At 39.1% G+C, this 24,694-nt stretch overlaps 1 protein-coding gene across 1 annotated transcript; it reads left to right on the top strand.

Annotated features, from left to right (window-relative positions):
* The first annotated feature begins 4,667 nt into the window (after positions 1-4,667).
* Positions 4,668-24,224, top strand: DEPDC7 (DEP domain containing 7). Its single transcript, XM_021083209.2, has 9 exons — positions 4,668-4,819; positions 15,671-16,061; positions 18,028-18,152; positions 18,969-19,158; positions 21,726-21,937; positions 22,698-22,840; positions 23,027-23,152; positions 23,264-23,342; positions 23,902-24,224. Exons 1-9 carry the CDS (start codon positions 4,747-4,749, stop codon positions 24,093-24,095), a joined length of 1,533 nt encoding a protein of 510 aa, XP_020938868.1. The 5' UTR covers positions 4,668-4,746; the 3' UTR covers positions 24,096-24,224.
* The last annotated feature ends 470 nt before the right edge of the window (positions 24,225-24,694 follow it).

Genomic DNA, 24,694 nt, shown 5'->3' with positions numbered 1-24,694 from the left:
TCAGAACCAGTTACGAACAGATTCGGAACTAAATACTAAGGAGACAGCAGTGAAAAGAAAAAAAATCCCTGAAGTCTTGGAGCTTACATTCTGTGTAAAAATTCCTACCAGGTATAAGAACAATTTATGAGGTGCTAGAGGAATATTTCTCAAATGTGGTTCTCTGACACTGCGTGTTATCTGATGTTTTATATTATTAGTGGCACATGTTAAAAAACAGTGGAGATTTGTATATAGTAACACAATTTTATTTTTATTTTTTTGGCCACACCCATGACATGCAGATGTTCCTAGGCCAGGGACTGAAACTTTGCCACAGCAGCTACCTAAGCCACTGCAGTGGCAATGCCAGATCCTTAACCTGCTGCACCACAAGACAACTCCTAGGAAATTTATTTTAGAATGTGATTTTGAAAGTATATGTAATATCCCAAGGTCTTTGGTCTCCTCTAAAAAGTTGTTATAAGGACAAGGAAATGTAAATCTAAATTTTTCCTTTTAAATTATGAGCAGATGAATTCAAACCTGTTGAAATGTGCTCATCTGAACTGACATTAACCTATACCAAATAATGCAAAATAACTCTGAGAAAAATCTTCTTACGAGACAGAAAAGGATATTTTCGTCAGGGTCTTTATTCAATTTTTAAGCTTGCGAGTCTTTGTAAGAGCATAAACAAACAAAGAAATAAAATAGGGAGAGAAATTATAAGCTTTTTTTCTTATAATATCTAAGCATCATTTTTACAGGTCAGTCTCAGGCTGTATAATGTCAAGGGCTCCTTTGTGCCCCCAGATATGTGCATGGACTACTGCTCAAAATGTCTTTAACAGAGGACGGTTTGCTGTACTCTATTAAAAATTAAGGTTAAAATGGTAAGAACCCTGGGAAAGTTAATTTATTAACTTCAATTCACAACAAATTGATAAGTTGTGTATTAGAGCCTTTCCAGAAAACAAATTTTTGTATTATTTTGTGTTTTGCTTTTTAGGGCTGCACCTGCGGCATATGAAAATTCCTAAGCTAGGGGCTGAATCAGAACCATAGCTGCCTGCCTACGCCACAGCCACAGCAGCAAGGGATCTGAGCTGTGTCTGCCACCTCCACCGCAGCTCACAGCAACACCAGATCCTCAACTCACCGGGTGAGGCCAGGGATCAAAGCTGCATCCTCATGGATACTAGTCAGGTTCTTAATCTGGTGAGCCACAATGGGAAATCCCAGAAAACAAGTTTTAATTCCTTTCTGTTTTTGGTATCTTCCTCCTTGTTTCCCCAAATACCTGGCCACTGAAAATGGGGGGTGATTATGAGAGAGAACATTTCCTAAACACAAATAGTCACTCCAGCAATTTGGGGGAGGATGAGCCTTCATTAAGATATGAGTCTGAAGTTTGACTTAGCCAAAATTCAAGATGGAAACTTTAAAATTATACTTTCCATGCCTTAATAGTGAAAAGATGGCACTAAATTGCTATATTAATAACACATTTTTTTCAAAACCTCCAAATATATTTCTAGATTTACATTTCTAGTTAACTTTGCTAGAGGAAATAGTGAGCTAGTTGTTTATTTTGGGGCTATTTAGTGTGTGTGGATTCAGAATTGCACCAGAATAGATTAGTGAATTATAAACCAGTTCTATTTCCTACATCTTAACTGGCTTGGACAAGCTAGACCACCTGAAGTTTTCCCATATGCTAAACATAATATTGACCTGATACATCTGTTTGAGAAATAATCAATGAATATTTCTTAAAAATACTGTGTAAGTAAAAAAAAGAAAAAAAATCTGGGAAAATTACCTAGGTCCATGTTGTTTATAGTAGTTTTATAGTACAGAAAAAAAGAAGAGAGAGAAAGAAAGAAAGAAAAAAAAGTCTGCAGGCTGTGCAACAGTGCACCAAGATCCATCTAAAAATGAATGGATGAAATTTCCTTTCACTTCGTAAACTGTCTGATTGTGATAAATCTAGATATGTGAGAGATTTTTTAATGTTTTTTTTTACTAGAGGTTCCTAAACATTAAATTTTAAAAAGCATTAAGCTGATATTTTTAAAGCTATGTATTTTAATAGGGTAATCATTATTTTACAAGATATCTACTATGTGCCCAACACATCAGATACTGAAAGAAATCAAAAAGATGTGGTACATGTATACAATGAAATACTACTCAGTCATAAATAGAATGAAATAATGCCATTTGCAGCAACATGGATGGACCTAGAGATTATCACACCAAGTGAAGAATGTCAAAAAGAGAAAGACAAATACCATATGATATCACTCATATGTGTAATCTAAAATATGACACAAATGAACTTATCTATGAAACAGAAACAGACTTACAGGCATGGAGAACAGACTTGTGGTTGCCAAGGGGGGAGGGAAGGGGGGGAGGGAGAGGGAGGGAGGGCTGTACTGGGAGCTTGTGATTAGCAGATGCAAACTATTATATATACTTATTTTATTTTAAAATTATTTGTTCATTTATTTGTTTTTTGTCTTTTTAGGGCTGCACCTGTGGCATATGGAAGTTTCTAGGCTAGGGGTCAAATCAGAGCCGTAGGCCATGGTCTATGCCACAGTAGTGCCAGATCCAAGCTGCATCTGTGACCTACACCACAGCTCGTGGCAACACCAGATCCTTAACTCACTGAGTAAGACCAGGGATTGAACCTATATTCTCATGGATACTAGTTGGGTTCTTAACTCACTGAGCCACAATGGGAACTCCCAAACTATTATATACAGAATGGATAAACAAGGTCCTACTGTATATTCAATATCCTATGATAAACCATAATGGAAAAGAATATGAAAAATGTACATAACTATATTAATATTTTTTACATATATATATAAAACTGAATCACTTTGTGGTATGGCAGAAATTAATATAACATTGTAAATAAACTATACTTAATCAAATAAAAAAACTTTTAAAAGATATGTGTGGTTTTCCCACTGTGGTGCAGTGCATTAAGTATCCAGCAATGCCACAGCTGTGGTGTAGGTTGCAGCTGTGGCTGGAATTCAATCCCTGGCCCAAGAATTTCCATATGCCAGGCAGGCGTGTAAAAAAAAAGAAAAAAAAAAGTGTGTGCTGAAATAATTACGTAATATCAATATGACGGCCCCCTAAACAGTGATGTACTTGATAATTGCCATGGATCTGTAGAGGAGAAATAATCAGTATAATCTGGAAAAAAAGTCTGTCCAGTGAAGAAAGTGGGATTTGAATTAGGCCTCCAGGATGCATAGAGTGTGGATAAGTAAAAAGGAGCATTTCGCCAGGTAAGACAGACAAAGATAGCACAAGCTGGTAAAAAATTCTTTGAAATTTTTATAAAATATCAAAATAGTCGCTTAAGTCAATATTACCGTTTCTCAAGATTTGGTTTCAAAAATAAGATGAGCTTTTTTTCTCCTGAGTAGTGAGAACGGACTTGTGTGTTGATTCGGTTAAAAGCATAAGGTAAAGTTAACTGGTCTACTGGATACCAGAAACCAGTCCTAAAGTGTATCTTTGAGAGCAATAGCCAACTGAGAAATTAACAAAGGAAATTCCTTGAACTGAGGCAAAGCTGGGTTTTACTACCACCAGGGGGAGGGAGCACATAAAAATACTAATCCAAATCTTAGGAGCAGCAATGGCTCAGGTCTCACCCGTTAAACCGGGGTCCCTAAGGTCGCAGCTTCTTGATATGGATTCTTTGAAATAACCACACGTATGTATTCTTCTAACCACGTGTAGGAGCGTCCTCCAATAAGCTAATGAACTCCCATTTAAAAACCATTTAATTTATAACGTTACGGTCGGTCATCCTCCTCCTCCTAATTTATTATACAGTACACTAAAGGTTTAAAATGATTGCGAAATCCGCAAGTTAGAAAGGGGAGGGGGAGAATTGAATTACTGGTCTCATATCAACTCATCTTTTCAGAGGTACCCCAGCATTGGATCCCTTTACCCTCCTCCTCCCCTTCTCTCCTAGTTCTGTCCCTGGCCACCAGACCCAGAGTTACTTTGAAGGCAGCACTGATTTCCTTGGCAGCCAGCCCCAAGGCCAGCCCCTGCCCTCCTGACTGACCTCTAGACATTGCTCCTCTGGGCCAGATAAAAGATTCGTTCTTTACAGGAAGGGATGCGTGGAAATGGGTGTGATATAATATTAAGCACTTAGGTTCCAGACCCAACTACTAAAATGCCGAACATGAGTTAGGTCGTGTAATCCTCGTTTAAAAAAATAAATAAATAAATCCGTTAAGTGGGTACTAATACTGCCCCCGCGCACAGGTGAGGACAGTGAGGCCCAGAGGTAATCCAGTGTGGGATGGGATGTGCTTTGCACCCAGCTGGTCTGAGGCTGCCGGGCGCTTATCCCTGCCTGCGCTTGGACTCTGCCAACCGCGACGAAATGCTGGCCGCGTGGGGCAGGCGCGGACTCGCAGGGTCGTGTTCGCAGAAATATTTCCCATCTGGCTACCCCGAGGCCGGGACTCAAGGGGAAAGCTGCCGTACCTTTCCCTTGCCCGCGGGGCAGCAGGTTACTGCCTGCCGGGCCTGCACGTGACCGGTGGAGCTTGGCGGTCCCGCGGGCCCGCCGGGGGCGGAGGATTCAGGGGGCGGTGCCTGCCGGAAGCCCCGCCCCTGCCCCGGCCAGTTAACTGGCGGCCGCAGCGCCGGCACCCACTTCGCGGTGAGGCAGTCTGAGGTGGTGGCGTGTGGTCCGCTGCTGCCATGGCCACGGTGCGGGAGAAGGCGGCGGCTCTGAACCTCTCGGCTCTCCAGAGCCCCGCGCGGAGGCCTCCCGGTAGGTGCCAGGGACCCTGTCCGGGGGCGGGCTTGGGACCCAGGCTGCGGTTCTCGCGCGGGCGGGAATTCCGCCGGGTACAGCCAGGTCCGCGGCGGCCTCCGGGAGCTCCTCACAGCTGCGGCCGCTCGGACCAGTGCCTTCGCTGCTCAGCTTTCTAAGTTACCCAAACTTTAACTTAACCGTGTCCTAGTCTGTGCTCCCGCTGCGGACTGGGCTGGCAGACGGTCACCAGACGTGCTCCACAGCAGTACTGGTGACAAGTATATCTGCAGTGGTATAGCTCTTTGCCTTCTGTCTCAGCCACAGACCTTGACTCCTCAGTACAGCCATGGCCCAAATGCCTCTCTTGCCCACTTTGTTCCCCAGATTCTTCCTGGGAGTGAGGAGAAGTTTCTGTTATATTAAATTGTACCGGCAGAAACTTGGCTTCAGGTATTTTTTGTGCTTTCCGGATAAACGGTATTTCAATGAATAGAAGTTTTTGCTTTTCTTTTTCAGAGGATTTATGTTATTAAGAGAGACGCTGGTGAATTCTGCCAGCTTAATCATGTGTTGGGGGGCGGTTTGCTTAGAATGTTAGTATGCTAACATCTTGGGGTTTTTTAAATGTTCCAACAACGGAACAGAATTGGACGATCGGTTCTAAAATTCTAATTCCAACGTATCCTACATCTCAGTTAATAGAGTTAAGACGTCCAGATAACACTTGGCTTTTTTAGTTTACTTTTAGAGAAGTTAGAACTTTCCCCCTTTTTGTAGCTGCAATGTGGGGTGCTTTAAGAATTAGTTCCCCATCTGACAAAAACTTTTCATTTGTAAAAACAAACCAGTGAAACTGTGACTCATTCCTCAAGGTAAGAGTGGTCAGTGGATTGTCGTAGGTCACATTGGGTGCATAATCTTCAAAATGCTAAGAATAAATTGTGATAGAGAAGCACTTTTCTGTTTGTACTTTTCTAAAAACAATCTTAATATTGACCTTATCCTCCAATTGAAAGGATTCAGATGAGCACATGATGGCTACATTCAGAATTTTTCCTTGTTTTATAGGAGAGAAGAGAAATAATTCATCATTTAGGAATATAAAATCAAATAGTCTTGGAAACAGTCTTGAGAAATCTTTAGGCTCACTTTTTAAGTGAAAGAAATTCCCAAGTTTTACATGATTAAAAGTCCTCTCTTGAAGCTCCAATTGCGGCTCAGCAATAATGAATCTGACTAGTATCCATGAGGACGCAAGTTCAATCCCTGGCCCCGCTCAGTGGGTTAAGGATCTGGTGTTACCGTGAGCTGTGGTGTAGATTTCGGATGACGTTCAGATCTAGCGTTTCTGTGGCTGTGGTGTAGGCCAGCAGCTGTAGCTCCCATTCGACCCCTAGCCTGGGAACTTTCCGTATGCCCAGGTGCGGCCCTAAAACGCTAAATAAATAAATAAAAAAGTCTTGTCTTCTCTAACACTTGAAATACCAATTCAGAACTTTGGTCATTTGTGAACAGATTCTTAGTGCAAGGGAACATGTATTCAAAATTAAATAGATAACTCTCAGAGGGAAGAGTTAAAATGATGGTTATGGAATTTGAACCCAAGGAAAGGACCACAGTCTTCTGCATACTTGGTGCAGTGGGCAGAGAAGGCCTCACTGCCTATTCTCATGTGCTTTGCTTGCTGCTGTTGGAACCCTCCCTGTTATCCTGTGTTAATCCCCTTTCCACTCTTTAGTTGCCTTGTCACAGTCCTAGTGAGCACGGTAATGGGAGCCGCTGGATTTTGGTTCCTTGCCATTGTCGTTCTGTGTGCTCTGGCAAGCAGCTTTGTATATTTGTTTCTTTACCTATTAGTAACTCTTCCACATTTTAAAGGGGCTGTAACAACCAGGGAGCTGATCTGTATGGAAGAAAGAAAGTCTATAAGCTAACCTTTAGTAAATACTTGCAAGATATTTGCCTTTTTATATAGACAGGTAAAAAAGTGGTATGTTATCCTGTTATCCCTTTAGACTGTAACCTAATTCTTTGAATTCACCTGGTATCACTTTTCTAGGGAGCTCAAAGTACTTCCCATATGCTCTCTCTTTAATCTGTATGAAATAAAGTATCGACCCATGCCTAATTTTGTTGATAGTTCTAACATATTTTAAAATTGTTTTTTATTTATTTTACATAGTTTACCTGCAGCCTCCTTTTCAGAGGCAGTGTCAGTCTTCAGCATGGCAACTTTAATGCCTTGTAAAATGAAAACAAACTCTTGGACTACTAAAACCAATGTACAGTGAAAATGTTGCAATATTGGTATTACTCTTAGGAATTTTTCCCCGCTCAGTCACAGCTACCTAGTTTTAATACCCCAAATACAGTTCTCTACATTTATCTATTTTCATGAGGTTTTTTTGGTTAATGTCCAATAAATATAGTCTTTTTCCTTTGTCTTAACAATTCTGTAACATTTTAAAACTTCTTTTGAAAAAAATAATTCTTTAGTAAAATTCTCTCAAATCCTAAATGATTTAGGATTTTATATACTTGTTATTTTCTTTCTTTTTTTCTTTTTTTTCTTTTTTTTTTTTTTTTTTTTTTTTGGCCACCCCTTTGCATATGGAGTTCACAGGCCAGGGATCAGATCCCAGCCAAAGTTGTGACCTAAGCCACAGGTGCAGCTAACACCAGATCCTTAACCCACTGTGCTGGGCCAGGGATCAAACGTGCATCCCAGCACTCCCGAGATACCACCAATCCTATTGTGCCACAGCAGGAACTCAGTATACTTGTTATTTTCTGATGAAGAGTTAAATATTTTGATATGTGTCACATTTGTCTTATCTGCTAGTTGTCTTTATTTGACTGAAAACTGTTCAGAGCTTGACATCATCATCCAGGTGGTATGAATAGGTAAATGGTAGAACTTTACCTATTTGTAGGAGGGTAGGAACTGTGTCCTGTTGGTTCAGAGGAAGGAAGAGACCCTCTTTTTTCTTTATACTTTTTAAATAAAAAATGTTTAGACTAGATTTGCAAAAAGTCACAAAGTTAGTATGTAGAGTTTCCATATGCCCTTCACTCAGTTGGCCTTTTTATTAACATCTTACATTAGTTAATACATTTGTCACAATTAGTGAAACAATATTGCTAGTTGATACTTAGTTTTTGCCTAATGTCATGTTTCTGTTTCATGGTCCCATCCAGGATATATTACAGTGAATCCACATCTCCTTAGGCTCTTCTAGATTGAGATCGTTTCCCCTTTCTTTTTTAATACATCTTTGTTTTTTTGTTTTTGTCTTTTGTCTTTTTAGGGCTATACTCAAGACATATGGAGGTTCCCAGGCTAGGGGTCGAATCGGAGCTGTAGCCGCAGGCCTGTGCCACAGGCACAGCAATGCGGGATCCTTTAACCCACTGAGCGAGGATGCTAGTCAGATTCGTTTCCACTGAGCCACGATGGGAACTCAACGGGAACTCCTTGATACATCTGTTAATTGCTGGGTACATGCCAGCCACTTTACATATATGTCTCATGTGAGCCTCACAATAACTGAGAGAAGTGGAATTAGCTATGATCTGCACCAGAAAAGTTAGGTATGTTGCCCAAGATTGCATTATTAGTAGTGATGGAGCCAAGAATAGAACCAAGGTCTCTGGGATTCCAAAACTCATGCTCTTGTCTTTCTCTCTTCGCAGAACTCAGCACTATGCCTCCTGCATTAACACAAGTTTCCAAGTCTAAACAGTATTCACTTAACCCAGGGTTTCTGTACCTCAGTGCTGTTGACATTGACATTTTTTTTGCTGTTGAGGTGCCAGGCCTGTGCACTGTAGGATGTTAAGCAACATCCCTGGCCCCTCTACCCACTAAATGTCAGTAGCACTCCTCCTTCTCAGCGTATAGCAACCAAAAATAGCTCCAGACTTTGTCATATATCCCAGGGGAAGTAAAATCACCCACTCACAACCACTGTGTTAACCCTGCACCCATGGCATATGAAGGTTCCCAGGCTAGGGGTAGAATTGGAGCTACAGCTGCCTGCTTACATCACAGCCATAGCAACGCCAGATCTGAGCCAAGTCTGTGGCCTATACCACAGCTCACAGCCACCCCAGATCCTTAACCTACTGAGCGAGGCCAGGGATCAAACCTGCGTCCTCATGGATACTAGTCAGATTGGTTTCTGCTGAGCCATGACGGGAACTCTAAAATATTTTAAGAGTTGACAATAATCTATAACCATTAAGTATTGAATAATTTGAATCTCTGTGAAGTATAAGGAAATTTGAAAGAAATAAAGCACTAGCTCACTGTTTCTTTAAGTTTTATGCAAAACTGCCTAACATGAGCTGTCTGAATTTTCTTCTTTTGTTTGTGTGTTGAGGGCTGGGGGTAGTCTAATGCCCAAGAATGAAAATAAAATTGTTATATATTCATTTACAAGTAGCATGTTTTAGGAAGTTCCCGACGTGGCACAGCAGAAACAAATCAAACTGGGAACCATGAAGTTGCAAGTTCAATCCCTGGCCTCGCTCAGTGGGTTAAGGATCCACCGTTGCCATGAGTTGTGGTGTAGGTCGCAGACTCTACTCGGATCTGGCGTTCCTATGGCTGTGGTGTAGGCCGGCAGCTATAGCTCCGATTGGACCCCCTAGCCTGGGAACCTCTATATGCTGTGGGTGCGGCCCTAAAAAAAAAAAAAAAAAAAAAAAGTGGAATGTTTACCTTTACTTGGGATATAGCTTTATAATGTGTGTATTGATCGTCACCATTTGAAGTGATCATAGAAATGTTTTTCCTTTTTTTTTTTTTTTTTTTGTCTTTAAATTGGTTTTCACGGCAGGACTATATAGTTGATGCTAATTATCCTCTTGTGACTTATGAGTAAATGTAATTTCTTGACATATCTGCCTTATGACTTGATTTTCAGGGAATTGTAATAACTTGATTATTTAGTGTGTATTTTTAGAAATGGAGATGATTATTAGTAGTATTACAAATACATATCAGTTTAGTATTAGAAGTTTAACTTTTTATTGCTGCTAAACTTTTTTTGGGCAGGTTTCAAATACATACAAAGAATCAGTCTTTGCTTTTGAAAAATAGCTATTGTTTTCAAGCACGTAAAGACAAGACTGCTTGAAAACTGAATGTTAACTAGCCTAGATTTATATAGTACTCAAGAGTATATGTAGAATGTTATAGATCAAGTTTAAAATAATTTCTTTTTCTTTCTTTCTTTTTTTCCTTTCTTTCTTTTTTTTTTTTCGTCTTTTCAGGGTCGCACCCACGGTGTATGGGGGTTCCCAGCCTAGAGGTCTAATCAGAACTGTAGCTGCTGGCCTACATCACAGCCACAGCAACACGGGATCCCAGCCGTGTCTGTGACTACACCACAGCTCATGGCAACACCAAATCCTTAACCCACTGAGTGAGGCCAGGGATCGACCCCTGTCCTCATAGATACTAGTCCGGTTCGTTAACCACTGAGCCCAGACGGGAACTCCTAAAACAATTTCTGAGCCTTTTTTTTTTTTTTTTTGGTCTTTTTGCTATTTCTTGGGCCGCTCCCGCGGCATATGGAGGTTCCCAGGCTAGGGGTCGAATCGGAGCTGTAGCCACTGGCCTACGCCAGAGCCACAGCAACGCAGGATCCGAGCCGCGTCTGCAACCTACGCCACAGCTCACGGCAATGCCGGATCGTTAACCCACTGAACAAGGCCAGGGACAGAACCCGCAACCTCATGGTTCCTAGTCGGATTCGTTAACCACTGCGCCACGACGGGAACTCCTTTTTTTGTTTGTTTTTTGTTTTTGTTTTTGTTTTTTGTTTTTTTGAGCCTCTTAATACACCGTCTTTTAGAAACTTTTTACCTAACAGGTCAAATTTGTTCCTATATTTCATTTGTTACCATATTTTGTTTGGTGGTCAGTGTCCATATCTAAATGGAGAAAGGTATAGTTTCAGTCTCTAAAATCCTATAATTAGCAGTTTAGACCTGAAACCTACCTTAAATGTAGTGTTGAGCTCTTATATCAGTAAATGAAGAAACCAAACTATAGAAGTTTGAGCTCTTATTCAGTATTACCACAGCTGGTCTCTCAACTTTGAATTTTAAAGAATTGTTCAGTTCATTTGTAAATGAAGTTTGAGGACAAGCTGAAGCTTAAATTCTGATTGCTAGACTTACAAAGCACTTATTGTATACTTCTGGTTTCTTGAATCCTGTTTAGAAGGCACAATAATTCATCCTACCAGGCCATGGTTGGCTATACCAATGTTAATTTCAGCTCTTAGAGGATGACAAATAAGAAGTTTCAGGGAGTTCTCTTGTGGCACAGCAGGTTAAAGATTTGGCATTGTCACTGTGGCAGCCTGGGTCACTGCTGTGGCAAGGGTTCAATCCCTGGTCTGGGAACTTCTGCATACCTCAGGCACTGACAAATAAAGAAAAAAAGAAGTTTCAAACCAGCATGTGGGGGATCTGTGTTCAACTGGTGACATCAACATTGGAAAAAAAAAAAAAAACAGGTTATATTGGTGTGGGTTTTGGCACATTAACTCAGCAGGTCTAGGATATATTGTGTATTAAAGTATCTGTATGAACATGAGCTTGTTTGGGTCTGTGGGTGGTGATGCTTGAGGGGAGATATCCCAGGATGCAATGTTTGGGAATTAATGGTCAGTAAGAACAGAGGGGACCTGAAAGGGCTGAATTGTATTATGCCTGGAAGACTCTGGAAACATTGCGTGGTTTACAGATGCCTACCATCCTGCTCTAACCTGTTCTTTAATCTTTTATACTGTGTTATCCAACCTGCCGGACTTCCTGATTTCCCATATTTAAACTGCAAGTTAATATGGGGAACTATGTTCTTCTTTCTTTAGTCCCCTGTGAAAGTTAGTCTTTTCTGCATCATTGACGCCCGAACCCCCATCACTTCTTTTATTGACCTCAAGTTAATAAGTGAGTCAGCCTTATCTTTTAGGATTCTCATGCTTACTTACTTGTAGCTCAACTTTTATGATTTATGTGTTTCATATTTAATATTTTTGTTGTTGTTGTTGGTTTTTTTTTTTTTTGTCTTTTTGCTATTTCTTTGGGCCGCTCCCGCGGCATATGGAGGTTCCCAGGCTAGGAGTCGAATCAGAGCTGTAGCCACTGGCCTACACCAGAGCCACAGCAACGCAGGATCCGAGCCGCGTCTGCAACCTACACCACAGCTCACGGCAACGCCGGATCATTAACCCACTGAGCATGGGCAGGGATGGAACCCGCAACCTCATGGTTCCTAGTCGGATTCGTTAACCACTGCGCCACGACGGGAACTCCCATATTTAATATTATTACTAGCCCAGAAGTCTGTGTCATTGGTACTGAATAAGCAATCTGAGCTCTGCAAGTTTGAACCTTGCTTATTTTCCTTTCCAATTTACTGAGGATAGTATATATTATGGAATTAATGATATCCTATCTTATTTTAGGATTAATGACTACTAAGTATTTTGAAATAGCTTGGTTAAAGATTCACGGATCTTAAAGTTGTTTTTGTTTGTTTGTCTGTTTCTTTAATCTAGTGGCTCACTTAAAGCTCTTGCACTTAATCCAAGTCTTCAATGAAGGGTTAATGCTAAAACCACCGGGGGTTTACTTTAAATATATTTACATTTAAGTACTAGGAAAAGCTAGATATATTTACTACCTGTAAAACTGAGAGCATGTTTGTTTAATTCTCTGAGCTTCAATTTCTTCAAAATAACTATTTCAAAGAGATTTATCAGTATTAAATGAGAGAAGGCAGAGCTCATCATACTGTAAGTCCTCAAATACTAGCTATTATTAATAATATAATGAAAATTTGAAAAAAAAGACTAAAGAGCAGGCATTAGTTCCTTTAAATCTCAGCTACAGTCTCTGGTATGTTAGGAAGTTAAGAATGTTAAGTGCTGGGAGTTCCTGTTGTAGTGCAGAGGAAACAAATCCAAGTAGGAACTGTGAGGTTGTGGGTTTGATCCCTGGCCTCGCTCAGAGGGTTAAGGATCCGGCATTGCCCTGAGCTGTGGTGTAGGTCATAGATGCGGCTCAGATCCCGCGTTGCTGTGGCTATGGCTTAGGCCCACAGCTGTAGCTCCAATTAGACCCCTAGCCTGGAAACCTCCATATGCTGCACCTCTGGCCCTGAAAAGCAAATTAAAAAAGAAAAAAATTAAGTGCTGGGGGAGGAGAGGGGAAAGAAAAAGAATATTATATGCTAATCCTCCTTTTATTTAGTCATTGTGGCTAGAAATAGTACAGCTACTCCTGGTTGTGGATACTAGGAGTGACCTGGACATATTTGGGGATTGCATCAAATCCATGATTCTGGCTCTGTTCAGTAGAAACTAAATACAGCATAAGTAGTAAATCTAGTTTCAGCTTGATTTATCTTGATTCTAGATAATTCAATTCTTAAAACTCGTCACATATTTGGAAACCTGGCATCAGTTACTTCCTTTTTTTAGTAATGGATTATGAAGTATCTGAAATTTTAAAAACTTAATTATTTTGATAATTAAAAACTGTCTTGCTGATTATTTTAAACTAACATCATAATAAAATGGTGGATAGTAAAACTACCCATCTCCCTTTGGTATTGGAAATATACAAACAAATAGTAAAGAGTTTTCTGTGTTTATATGTATATGTTAGTAATTTTTATGGTAGCTGCAAAATTACACTGTAAGTGGATACACTGTGGTTCACTACACTCCCTATATTTATTGTGGCAGAAAAGATGAATTCCAATTGACCACCTTAAAATTTATGATTCTAGTGCATTGAGTAGAGTTTTAATGTCATTCAGAAACTTAAGTTTGCTCTCATCTTACACATTCTATTCTATCTAAAAAGGCAGGAAGGTAATTTCCTGCCTTTTTAGATAAAATAAAATGAAGACATCATTTAAAGTAGCAGTTTCTTTCATTATAATTCCCCTTGTTCCTTACTGTTGTACTGATGCATATTGTTTTCCTTTTTAGACTACCCTAAGGGAAGTAATTATTTTTCAGTTTCTCTGCCAAAATATCCTGAAAATAAAGGAAGTTATATACTTAACAGAAATGGGAGCTTAAAAACTCAGAGGATCATTAAAAAGTATAACACATAAAAAGGCATGCTCTGTTTATGTAAAAAAAGAGAGCATGCCAGCTAGCCACCAAGCTGATGATAAGCTAGACTTATTTCCATCAGCTTATAAAACTTAAGGTCCATTTTTTTAAATTATTTCTCCTTTTCTTCTATGTAGTTGTGCCAAATATCAATTTATTAGAGTGAGGGAAAATATGATAAATCTTTGAAAGCATGTTCTTTTCTGTTTAGCTAAAATCTTGCTTTATTTCTGTGCTTTTCCTATCTTTACAATAAGCTGTAAGTTGCTATTGAGCAGGAACCAGACTGTTAGTTTATCCTGCTTACAAGGCATTAAACTCATGAGCCTGCATAATAGGAAGCTTTTTAAAAATTAGTTTATTGGGGAGTTCCCGTCGTGGCGCAGTGGTTAACAAATCCGACTAGGAACCATGAGGTTGCGGGTTCGGTCCCTGCCCTTGCTCAGTGGGTTAAGGATCCAGCGTTACCGTGAGCTGTGGTGTAGGCTGCAGACGTAGCTCGGATCCCACGTTGCTGTGGCTCTGGTGTAGGCCAGTGGCTACAGCTCTGATTCGACCCCTAGCCTGGGAACCTCCATATGCCGCGGGAGCAGCCCAAAGAAATAGCAAAAAGACAAAAAAAAAAAAAAATTAGTTTATTCGAACAAGCATCATGTGTACTTATAACTATAGCTCTACATCTGTCTATTTATCTGACTGATAAATGCTTTGAAATCATAGAAATCCCAACACCACCTTTTAAAATATGATGTCTGGAAGTTACACTTAACCTCTGTGAAATCTGTTTTCCTTCTCCTCAGTAGAGGTGATGTCTATTTCATTGGGTTGCTATGAAGATTAGATCACTTAATCGAGTTCCTTGTTCATAATTGGTAACTGCCATAAGGTCCTGCTGGATCTGTACCCCCTATTCCAGACTCCTTCTTCACTCCTGTCTGACCTCATTTCCTGCTGTTCTGTCCCCTGACCGCACACTCAGGCCTTGGTGGCCTCCTTCCTGCTCTCCTAGCAGACCACACCCCCTTCTCAGGGCCTTTCCTTTTTGTTCTCTCTACTCTTTCCCCAGATTATTGCACAGCTTGCCCCCTGGTTTTACTCAGCCTTCTGCTCAAACATCACCTTGTCAGAGAGGTCTCTCCTGACATCCCATCTAAAACAGCATTCTCTTCCTTACCTGGCTTTCTTTTTCTTTTTGTCTTTTCTAGGGCCGCTTCCCATGGCATATGGAGGTTCCCAGGCTAGGGGCCTAATCAGAGCTGTAGCTGCCGGCCTACCCCAGAGCCACAGCAATGCGGGATCCGACCTGCGTCTGTGACCTACACCACAGCTCATGGCAACGCCGGATCCATAATCCACTGAACAAAGCCAGGAATCAAACCCTCCACCTCATGGTTCTTAGTCAGATTCATTAACCACTGTGCCACGATGGGAACTCCTTTATTTTTCTTTTTTAACACTGATCTAACTGTCATACCACAAAGTGTAGGTCCCTAAGAAGAGGGACTTTATTTTGCCCATTGTTATATCCTAACAAATAGAATAGTGTTTAGCATGTAGTAAGCATTATTTTTTTTATGAATTACTACTAATTTCCTATTTTAATAACAAGCTGCCCTCATAAACATTCCTTATAACAGCTTTGGAGATTTCCGCTTTTTGCTTAAGGATTGCTTAGACCTTATAAATGAGCAAAGTGACTCTGTGAGTTTTCTCATTCCAGGTTTCAGCGTAGCCCAAAAGCCATTTGGAGCCACATATGTGTGGAGCAGCATTATAAACACTCTTCAAACACAAGTGGAGGTGAAAAAGCGAAGACATCATTTAAAAAGACACAATGATTGTTTTGTTGGTTCAGAAGCTGTGGATGTCATTTTCTCTCACCTGATTCAGAATAAATATTTTGGTGATGTAGATATTCCTCGGGCCAAAGTGGTGAGAGTCTGTCAAGCACTAATGGATTACAAAGTATTTGAGGCAGTTCCAACAAAAGTCTTTGGAAAAGACAAAAAACCTACATTTGAAGATAGTAGTTGCAGCCTTTATAGATTCACAACAGTACCTAACCAAGACAGTCAATTAGGCAAAGAGAACAAGCTATCTTCACCTTCCAGGTTAGTATATAATGATAGATTATCATTTAATATTGGCAGAAGGGATATTGGCAGGATTTTGTCTACTTTTTAATGAGAACTATCATTCTTTTTTTTTTTGAAACAATAAGTCAGGCTAAAATCTGGGCCTGTGGGTAAATTGGATAAAGTAGAAGGAACTTTTATTGGTATCTCCTAGAATTCTTGTTCGTTCATATATTTAGCAGAAACAATCAACAAACTGATTTATTTTCTGCTTCAGGTTACAGTTATAGTATATAAAAAAAGTCATTTTATACGCAAAGTAGTATGAGAATAGGAGAGGTGAAGGCAGGCAGGTCGGTTGTCACTAGAATCCAGAAAAATAGCAGGTGAATAGTATGAAAGGCACCTGGGAGCTGTAATGCAGAAAGTTTCAGAAGACATTTTAAGGAGTTTGTACTTGATCACACGGCTGCTGGGGAGGCCACAGAAAGACTTTAAGCACAAGGAGATTTAATTTTAGAAAGGTCATCCTAGAAGCTATGTGGACAGCCTAATGAGAGCTAGGTAGGAATCTATTGCAATATTGACGTCTACAGATGAGGGTGAAGTAGGCAGCAGTGGTGGAGAAGCAGGCATCATTTAAAGGGACACTGGAGGAAAGACGGGCAGAACCCAGTGACTGAAATGGATATAAGTGATAAGTGCACAGTTAACTTAGTTATTTGTCAAGAAATAAACCACCTTTTCTCTTTTATTCCCTAAACTATGTAAAGGTGACCATGTAGCTGAAGCTCCTACAATACAGACCTGACTAAAAGTCAGAGTTTTAGTGTATTGACTTGCAAATATTTTGTAACTCTGGGAGTTCCCGTTGTGGCTCAGCAGTGACAACCTGAACTAGTATCCATGAGGACACAGGTTCAATTCCTGGCCTCTCTCAGTGGGTTAAGGGTCCAGAGTTGCCGTGAGCTGTGGTATAGGTCACAGACGAGGCTCGTATTCCATGTTGCTGTGGCTGTGGCCGCAGCTGTAGCTATGATTCTACGCCTGGCATGGGAACTTCCATATACCGTGGGTGCGGCCCTAAAAAGACCAAAAAAAAAAAAAAAAATTTTTGTAACTCTGTATTTAAAACTTTAAAATTTACCTCTATATATAGGAAGGAAACCCAAGGACAAGGTAGGGCACAGTCAGTACGTTCTAAGTGTAGGTCACATGCTTTATCTGGAACTTTTGGGAACAGATGTGTTTAGGAATTTGGAATTTTGGAGATTTTAGAAAAGTAATGCATGTGGTAATTTTATATTTATTAGATAACACTCCTAGAGGGATCTAGAACAGTGCTGGGTAAGCAAACACATTAATATTTTTGCAGTGAAAATATTCATTCTAACTGGGATAGATAAAGGCTATGATAGAAGGAATGGTTTTATCACCATAGAAATTATGAATAAACTTTAAATTTTTCAAAGCTTTTTGGGTTTCAGAATTGTGAATACAGGACTGTAGATCTGTATTTGGAAAATGATGAGTATTCTCCGTGAAAGAATGCCCCAGGTATAGAGATAACTATTAAAAACAGGAAGCATAATGAAGTTTGACTATGTTTGATTATGTTTTATAAAATTGGAGACTAAAATTTTAGTCAAAGGAGGAGTTCTCTCATGGTGCAGCAGGCTAAAGATCCAGTGTAGTCACTGCAGTGGCTTGGATTGCTGCTGTGGTGCAGGTTCGATTCCTGGCCCAGGAACTTCCACATGCCATGGGTGTGGGAAAAAAAAAAAACAAAACAAAACAAAACAAAAACGCCTCAAAGGAGAATTGAGAGTGTGTAATTTCAGGCTTGAGAAAGAAGGTGGGATGTTTTTGTATTTTATTCTATTCTTATTTGCATTTGTTATGTTTTTGCTCTGAAATAAACTTTCTAGAAACTTTTGGCTCTCAAAGATGAAAATATTTCTGTGGGCTTACTAATAAACATTAACTTTTAAATTCATTTTAGGTATGCAGATGTGTTATTTAGGTCTGATATCAAATCAGCAAGTTTAGAGGATCTGTGGGAAAATCTGAGTTTAAAGCCTGCTGACTCCCCTCAGGTAGATATCTCTGCAACCTTGTCTCCACAAGGTAAGCTAAAAAATGACACAAGAAAGAAATAGAATACTAACTTCAAATAAAGCTATTTACATTTTTTCAATCTTAACCTTTATTAGAATTTAAATATTCAGAGCACAGAGAAAGAGCACACTGTGTATTAAAGCTGTTGATATTAAGTTTTAACAGAGGTCTATTATCTTTCACAAATAGATCAGTGTTGCAATTCTGGAACACTGACTTTTGTCCTATCAGCTGGCAGAGATTCAAATCTGAAATGTTTTGCATGCAGATTTTTAAAAATTTATTTAAAAATCTGTTCTCAGTTATATGTTTCCCTAAGATTTTACTAGGTTCAACAAAAATTTGAAAATTATATTAAAACATTAGCAAGATTCTTATGTTCTTCCTTGTCTGTGGCAATGGAATGTAGTTTTAATGACTGATTTCCACCTTCCCTCCTCCATTCTAGTTGTGGAAACCCTGAGTGGAATAATCCGCAGCCAATAGTTTCAAACCAGTTTGCAGATTGAATGAATCATTCTTTCTTCCAAGGTCCTTATTAACATGTTGTATGACTTGATCTCTTATCAAGCCATATTGCTTTTTTACAGCACAAGAATGAAAAGAATTCCTCTTGTCCAAAGTGTATTCTCCTACACTTTAAACAAATCTTGAATTGTTTTACTTTGTTATAAGAAACCACTGCATAAAATTGACTCACCCCCTCTTTGTCTTTTCTTTTCCTTTTGCCACAATGTATTAGCTTAGACCTGCCTAGGCAGATATTGTTGTGAGCATGTAGTAACTATTAATTGTTACTTTCCCCTTCTCATTTTCCCTGTGCAGTTATTAATGAAGTATGGCAAGAAGAAACAATTGGGCGTCTGCTACAACTTATAGACCTTCCACTCCTTGACTCCCTACTCAGACGGCAAGAGGTTGTACCTAAAGTTCCTCAACCTAAGAGGCAGCCTGACTTGGTCAACAATAGAAATTATCTGGACCGAGGGATTCTCAAGGCTTACAGTGAATCTCAGTATGTGGAAATACATGTAATAACTTGAGTGCGTTTGTAAGAAGAGATGAGTTTTAACATAATCTTTTGATCTCTTCATACAATCAGACAGGCTTCGTCAGTTGATATTAATCAGTATTGGGAAATGTGAAGAACAAAATTACCTTCTTTGGTCCAAATTAGAAAATGAGATTTAAATGTCATTAGTTTCATATATACCTTACTTGCACATCAAGTGAAGAAAATTATTTTGCTCCATCTTTTTTTTTGTTTGTTTGTTCGTTTTGGTCTTTTTGCCTTTTCTTGGGCCACTTCCTGAGGCATATGGAGGTTCCCAGGCTAGGGGTCTAATCAGAGCTGTAGCCACTGGCCTACACCAGAGCCACAGCAATGCAGGATTTGAGCTGCGTCTGCGACCTATGCCACAGCTCACGGCAACGGTGGATCCTTAACTCACTGAGCAAGGCCAGGGATCGAACCCAAACCTCATGGTTCCTAGTCGGATTTGTTAGCCACTGCGCCACGACGGGAACTCCTGCTTCATCTTTTTATCTTTGTTGAAATGTAGGGCTGTTTGGTTTCCTAGAGCTCTCTAATCTTCAATGGGACCTGGAACAAAAGGAACAGTCTTGTCAAATTCTTAGAATCTTTTGACTCTGTTGTATGCTTTTATACTCTTCTAAAATGTCTGTTAAATATGTGCTTTAAAATTAACTAGTTTTATGAAAGAAATATAATGAAAAATAACTCTTGCTCTCACCTCTGATTACCACTTCCCTGAATATAAATTTGAAGGCCTAACTTGAGGTGCTAAGGGAATTGTGATTTTATTTTTCTTTAAGGAAGAGTTCTATATTCCTTATAACTTTAGAACTCTTCCCCTAAGTAAAAATTACAAAATGTTAAAATCTTGTCTTTTCTAACTTATTTAATTATTAATGGTTTTTCCTTAGCAGGTAGTGTCCCAGTACAGTTAGGAAGATGAACATGTTTGAAAGGAATACAGCTTTTATTTTTAGCACTTCAAAAGTTCTACATTCTAATGAACTACTAATAAACAGTTGAATGTCAAAAGATAGCTTAAAACTTGGAGTTCCCATTGTGGCTCAGAGGTTTAAAAACCCAACTAGTATCCATGAAGATGCAGGTTCCATCCCTGGCTTCGCTCAGGGGGTTAGGATATGGCATTGTTGCAAGCTGCGGTGCAGGTCGCAGATATGGCTCAGATCCGATGTTGCTCTGGCTGTGGTGTAGGCCAGCAGTTGCAGCTCAGATTCGACCCCTAGCCTAGGAACTTCCATATGCCGAGGGTGAGGCCCTAAAAAGAAAAAAAGGGGAAAAAAACCTTAAGACCTTATGTGAAAAATTAATCCCAACATAGTAGTTATTGACCTCTCTGTATAAATAGGAAGCTTATTATTCTATAAGAATTTAAATTACATTTCTAGGAGTTTCCGTCGTGGCATAGTGCAAATGAATCCGACTAGGGACCATGAGGTTTCAGGTTTGATCTCTGGCCTCACTCATGGCTTAAGGATCTGGCGTCGCCATGAGCTGTGGTGTAGGTCGTAGACGTGGCTCAGATCCTGAGTTGCTGTGACTGTGGCATAGGACAACGGCTACAGCTCTGATTAGACCCTAGCCTGGAAACCTCCATATGCCATGGATGTGGCCCTAAAAAGTAAAAAAAAAAAGAAAACATTTTTTAAAAAATTACATTTCTACAATATAAAGTAACATGTGAAAACATTTTATAATTACTTTAAGTGTAGAACTAGAAATTGACCCTGAAGATCATCTATCTGCATCTTATGGTGAAGCTGATGACCAGAGAGGTGACATGACCTATCCAAGATAATGCACTTGGGTGGTGGCAGAATTACATGTCCTGAGTCCACAGCAGTGGATTTTTTTTTAAACTGTATATATTTACAAATTGAATATTAAAACTTAGTCATTTTATTTCTTGAAATGTAGCTTTTTTTTTTTCCCCCGAAACCCTCCCTTATCTTCCACTATTCACTTATAGCCAAAGTCAGAGATGATGGGTCATATATAGTACCCTGAAGTAAGCAACACTGTGTTAGAAAAATGCTGGTCTAGGAGTCAGATCTGGCATCTAGTATTGCCTAGGACCCTGAGCAAGTAACTTAGAATTTCTGGACCTCCACAGTGAATTTAAGGAGTAGAGTCTGGGAGTTCGCTTGTGCCTCAGCAGGTTAAGGATCCAGCGTTGTCACTGCAGTGGCTCTGGTTTCTGCAATGGCGTGGGTTTGATGCCTGGCCTGGGAACTTGTACATGACTCAAATGTGGCCAAAAAAAAAAAGGAGTAGAATTTGAATTCAGTGTTCTTTTCAGCCCTATATCGTAGTGGCTAGCTTCTGTTTTCACTTTTAAAAAGACATATTAAACCCAACTTTTTAATTTGTGATATGTGATCTAGCTATATATTTAAAAAATTACATATATCTTTATCTAGGTGTATAGAGATTTATCCTGGTATTAAACTTGAAATAGCTAGTAAATTAGGTACTGAGTATATATTGGTTATTCTTTGTTTTTTAAAACAATTCTTTTTCCCCCTTAGGGAAGATGAGTGGCTCTCTTCAGCAATTGACTGCTTGGAATACCTTCCAGACCAGATGGTTGTGGACATAAGTAGAAACTTTCCTGAGCAACCAGATAGAATAGACTTAGTGAAAGAACTTCTGTTTGATGCCATTGGCAAATATTACAGTAGAAGGGAACCTTTGTTAAATCACTTATCTGATGTTCATAATGGAATTGCAGAACTCTTAGGTAAGTAAGATGTTAGTGGATACTAGTATTTCTCTTTTGGAGGAAACAGGAAGAAGTCACTTGTCCTCAAAATTAACCAAAATAGTACTACTTCAAGCTGGGCGTGGATCTGGAGTAATCCCTGGAAAGCTTTTTGTTTGTTTGTTTTCCAGAACTTGTAGGGCTCATTTGGAAAGAGGCTTTAATAAATTCGGAAGCTAGGTGGGAACTTCTTGTCCCAGGAGAATCCTGCTCTCTTTCACTGGGAGCCTAATAAGCATAGAATAGGAATTCTCCTTTTCAGAAAGTGTTAACAGCACTATCACCACCCCGCCTTCATCCTCTTCACAATGGCAAACACTCCGCTTTGTCCTTATACCAGTGAGCCAGACTGTTCCACATGGTTTGTTGAAAACAAGTTGCATGTTTCAGAGAATCCTATTTTTTTCAGTTAGAGTTGGATACATCAGTACTGTACACAGATTTACTTATTGGAAAACATAGGCTGGGAGATTATTTACAAAGCTGAGTTACATCCTAAGATTTGTATGTAACAACAATTTAGGAGTTAGTTGCCAGTTTGAGTATAGGCTTTCTTGATAGTATTGATCATTCATTGTAATTCATAGTCTTTTTGTTTTGCTTTGGAACATAGTTTTAGATAAGTTTACTCATTAGCTTAAGCTTTAACACTTAAACTTTAACTTGAATTTTGTTCCCTTTAATATAGTTGTGTTGGGTCAAAATTAAAAGCTTTTTTTTTTTTTCTTTTGGCCTCAAGTGAATGGGAAGACTGAAATAGCATTAGAAGCTACTCAGCTCTTTCTAAAGCTTTTGGATTCCCAAAATAGAGAAGAATTCAGAAGGCTACTGTATTTCATGGCTGTTGCAGCACATCCTTCTGAATTTAAATTACAGAAAGAAGTAAGTCTTTTGTCTAAATGTTGATTGTATTCAGTATCTGTAATACTTATAAGATGCATGTGTTAAGATTATCCCATTGTCAGCATCAACTATTCTGAGGTAATAGCTATTAATATTTAGCATTGCCTTTTATATTATATTTATTTTTAAAAATATGTACTTTTGGGTATGTTTTGATTTTTATAGAGTGACAACCGAATGGTTGTGAAAAGGATATTCTCGAAAGCTATTGTTGACAATAAAAATTTATCCAAAGGCAAAACTGATCTTCTGGTACTCTTTTTAATGGATCATCAGAAAGATGTTTTTAAGGTAAAACTCTGAAAGTAGTTAATTTGAGTTTATGTAATAGATCAATAGATTAAAATGCATTTGAATAATGTTCCATGTCTTCTCTCTTGCTCTTTTTTTTTTTTTTTTAAGATCCCTGGAACTCTACATAAAATTGTCAGTGTCAAGCTCATGGACATTCAGAAGGGAAGAGATCCACAAAAAGACACAGGTAATCCTGAGAAATATTACTTCCATGTCTCATAAGGATAAGTTCCTAATGTTTATTTTATTATTTTATTAATTTATTTTTGTCTTTTGTCTTTTTGAGGGCCGCACCTGCGGCACATGGAGGTTCCCAGGCTAGGGGTCTAATTGGAGCTATAGCTGCCTACCTACACCACAGCTCATGGCAATGCCAGATCCTTAACCCACTGAGCGAGGCCAGGGATGGAACCCAAAATCTCCTGGATCCTAGTTGGATTCATTTCCGCTGCTCCATGATGGAAACTCCTCCCCTAATGTTTATTTTAAAGTGTTTAGTTGTAAGTGGTTGCACTTTAATTTCATAGACTCTAAATTATCTCCTCAGAGTTATCCATACTTCGCAGAGAGCCTCTTTATGTAAAAAAGCCACTTGACAGGGTTAGAAAGTCAGCAGTGCTTAGCATCTTTACCTGCATTTTACAAAGTGAGGAAAAAATATATAAATATAAAAGTGTCATTTGATTTTTCTAGTTAAAACTGAGGAATAGATTCATTAATTGAAATTTTTACTTTTAAACTTTAAGGATATATTTTTTGCCAGAGAATTGATCAGAGTGATTATTCTGACCATACAAGGAAGACAACCAAGGATGAGCTACTGAATTTACTAAAAAATATTGATGAGGATTCAAAACTGTCTGCAAAAGAGAAGAAAAAAATGCTAGGTCAGTTCTATAAGTGTCATCCAGACATCTTTATTAAGTATTTTGGGGACTGAGTTTCTAATGTCTGTATATAAGTTGTGTATTTTAAGAATAAATTATGTATTCTAAAGATCCAATCACATTGTAATATTAGATGTTCTTTTAAATATGAAAGTGTACTTAATAAAAAAATTTTTGTATAAGCTTTTGTGTCTGAAACCAAGTGTTAGCTAGTGTGTTGCTGTTAAGTACTGACCTCTTTTAGGTGAGTTGCTTTATAGCAATTGTGCACAATACTTTATAGAACATCCTAGGAATTAAAATGATATTGATAGGGATAGAGTAGCCACAGGTAGTTGTAGAAATCCCAGTAAAGGATCAGAGATGAGAGGGAAATCTAGGGGATGTTGAGAGGTCACTGTAAGTTAATAATTGCTCAAGAAAGCCATCAGAATAAGGCAGGCTTGCTTGACTAGTGGAGGACGAGACATTGGTTGGTGGGTAGGATGAGGCCTGCCTTCAGATTCAGACCAAGGGCAGGAATTTGAGGACCGCCCTTCTGCTGATTTGAATATACACCTTACATGATATCAAGGAGAAGCTACCAGTCCCAGAAAGGAAGAGGCGGTCTTTTTTGACCCCCTCTCCCTTTGGATGATGAAACTGTAGCTCA

Source organism: Sus scrofa, chromosome 2 (assembly GCF_054392235.1).
Source record: "Sus scrofa isolate SSC_HxYL_T2T_F1_AM1 chromosome 2, Sscrofa_HxYL_maternal_Yorkshire_Landrace_v2.0, whole genome shotgun sequence".
Taxonomy (NCBI): domain Eukaryota; kingdom Metazoa; phylum Chordata; class Mammalia; order Artiodactyla; family Suidae; genus Sus; species Sus scrofa.
The sequence above is the reverse complement of the archived record's forward strand: the minus strand, read 5'-3'. Positions and strand labels throughout refer to the sequence as shown.

Bases quoted from the DNA above. Each gene is read 5' to 3' on its own strand.
- DEPDC7 (XM_021083209.2), top strand. From the start codon at position 4,747: ATGGCCACGGTGCGGGAGAAGGCGGCGGCTCTGAACCTCTCGGCTCTC. The intron at 23,153-23,263 runs GTAAAACTCTGA...TTTTTTTTTAAG, and splicing joins ATCAGAAAGATGTTTTTAAG to ATCCCTGGAACTCTACATAA. The intron at 23,343-23,901 runs GTAATCCTGAGA...TTAAACTTTAAG, and splicing joins AGATCCACAAAAAGACACAG to GATATATTTTTTGCCAGAGA.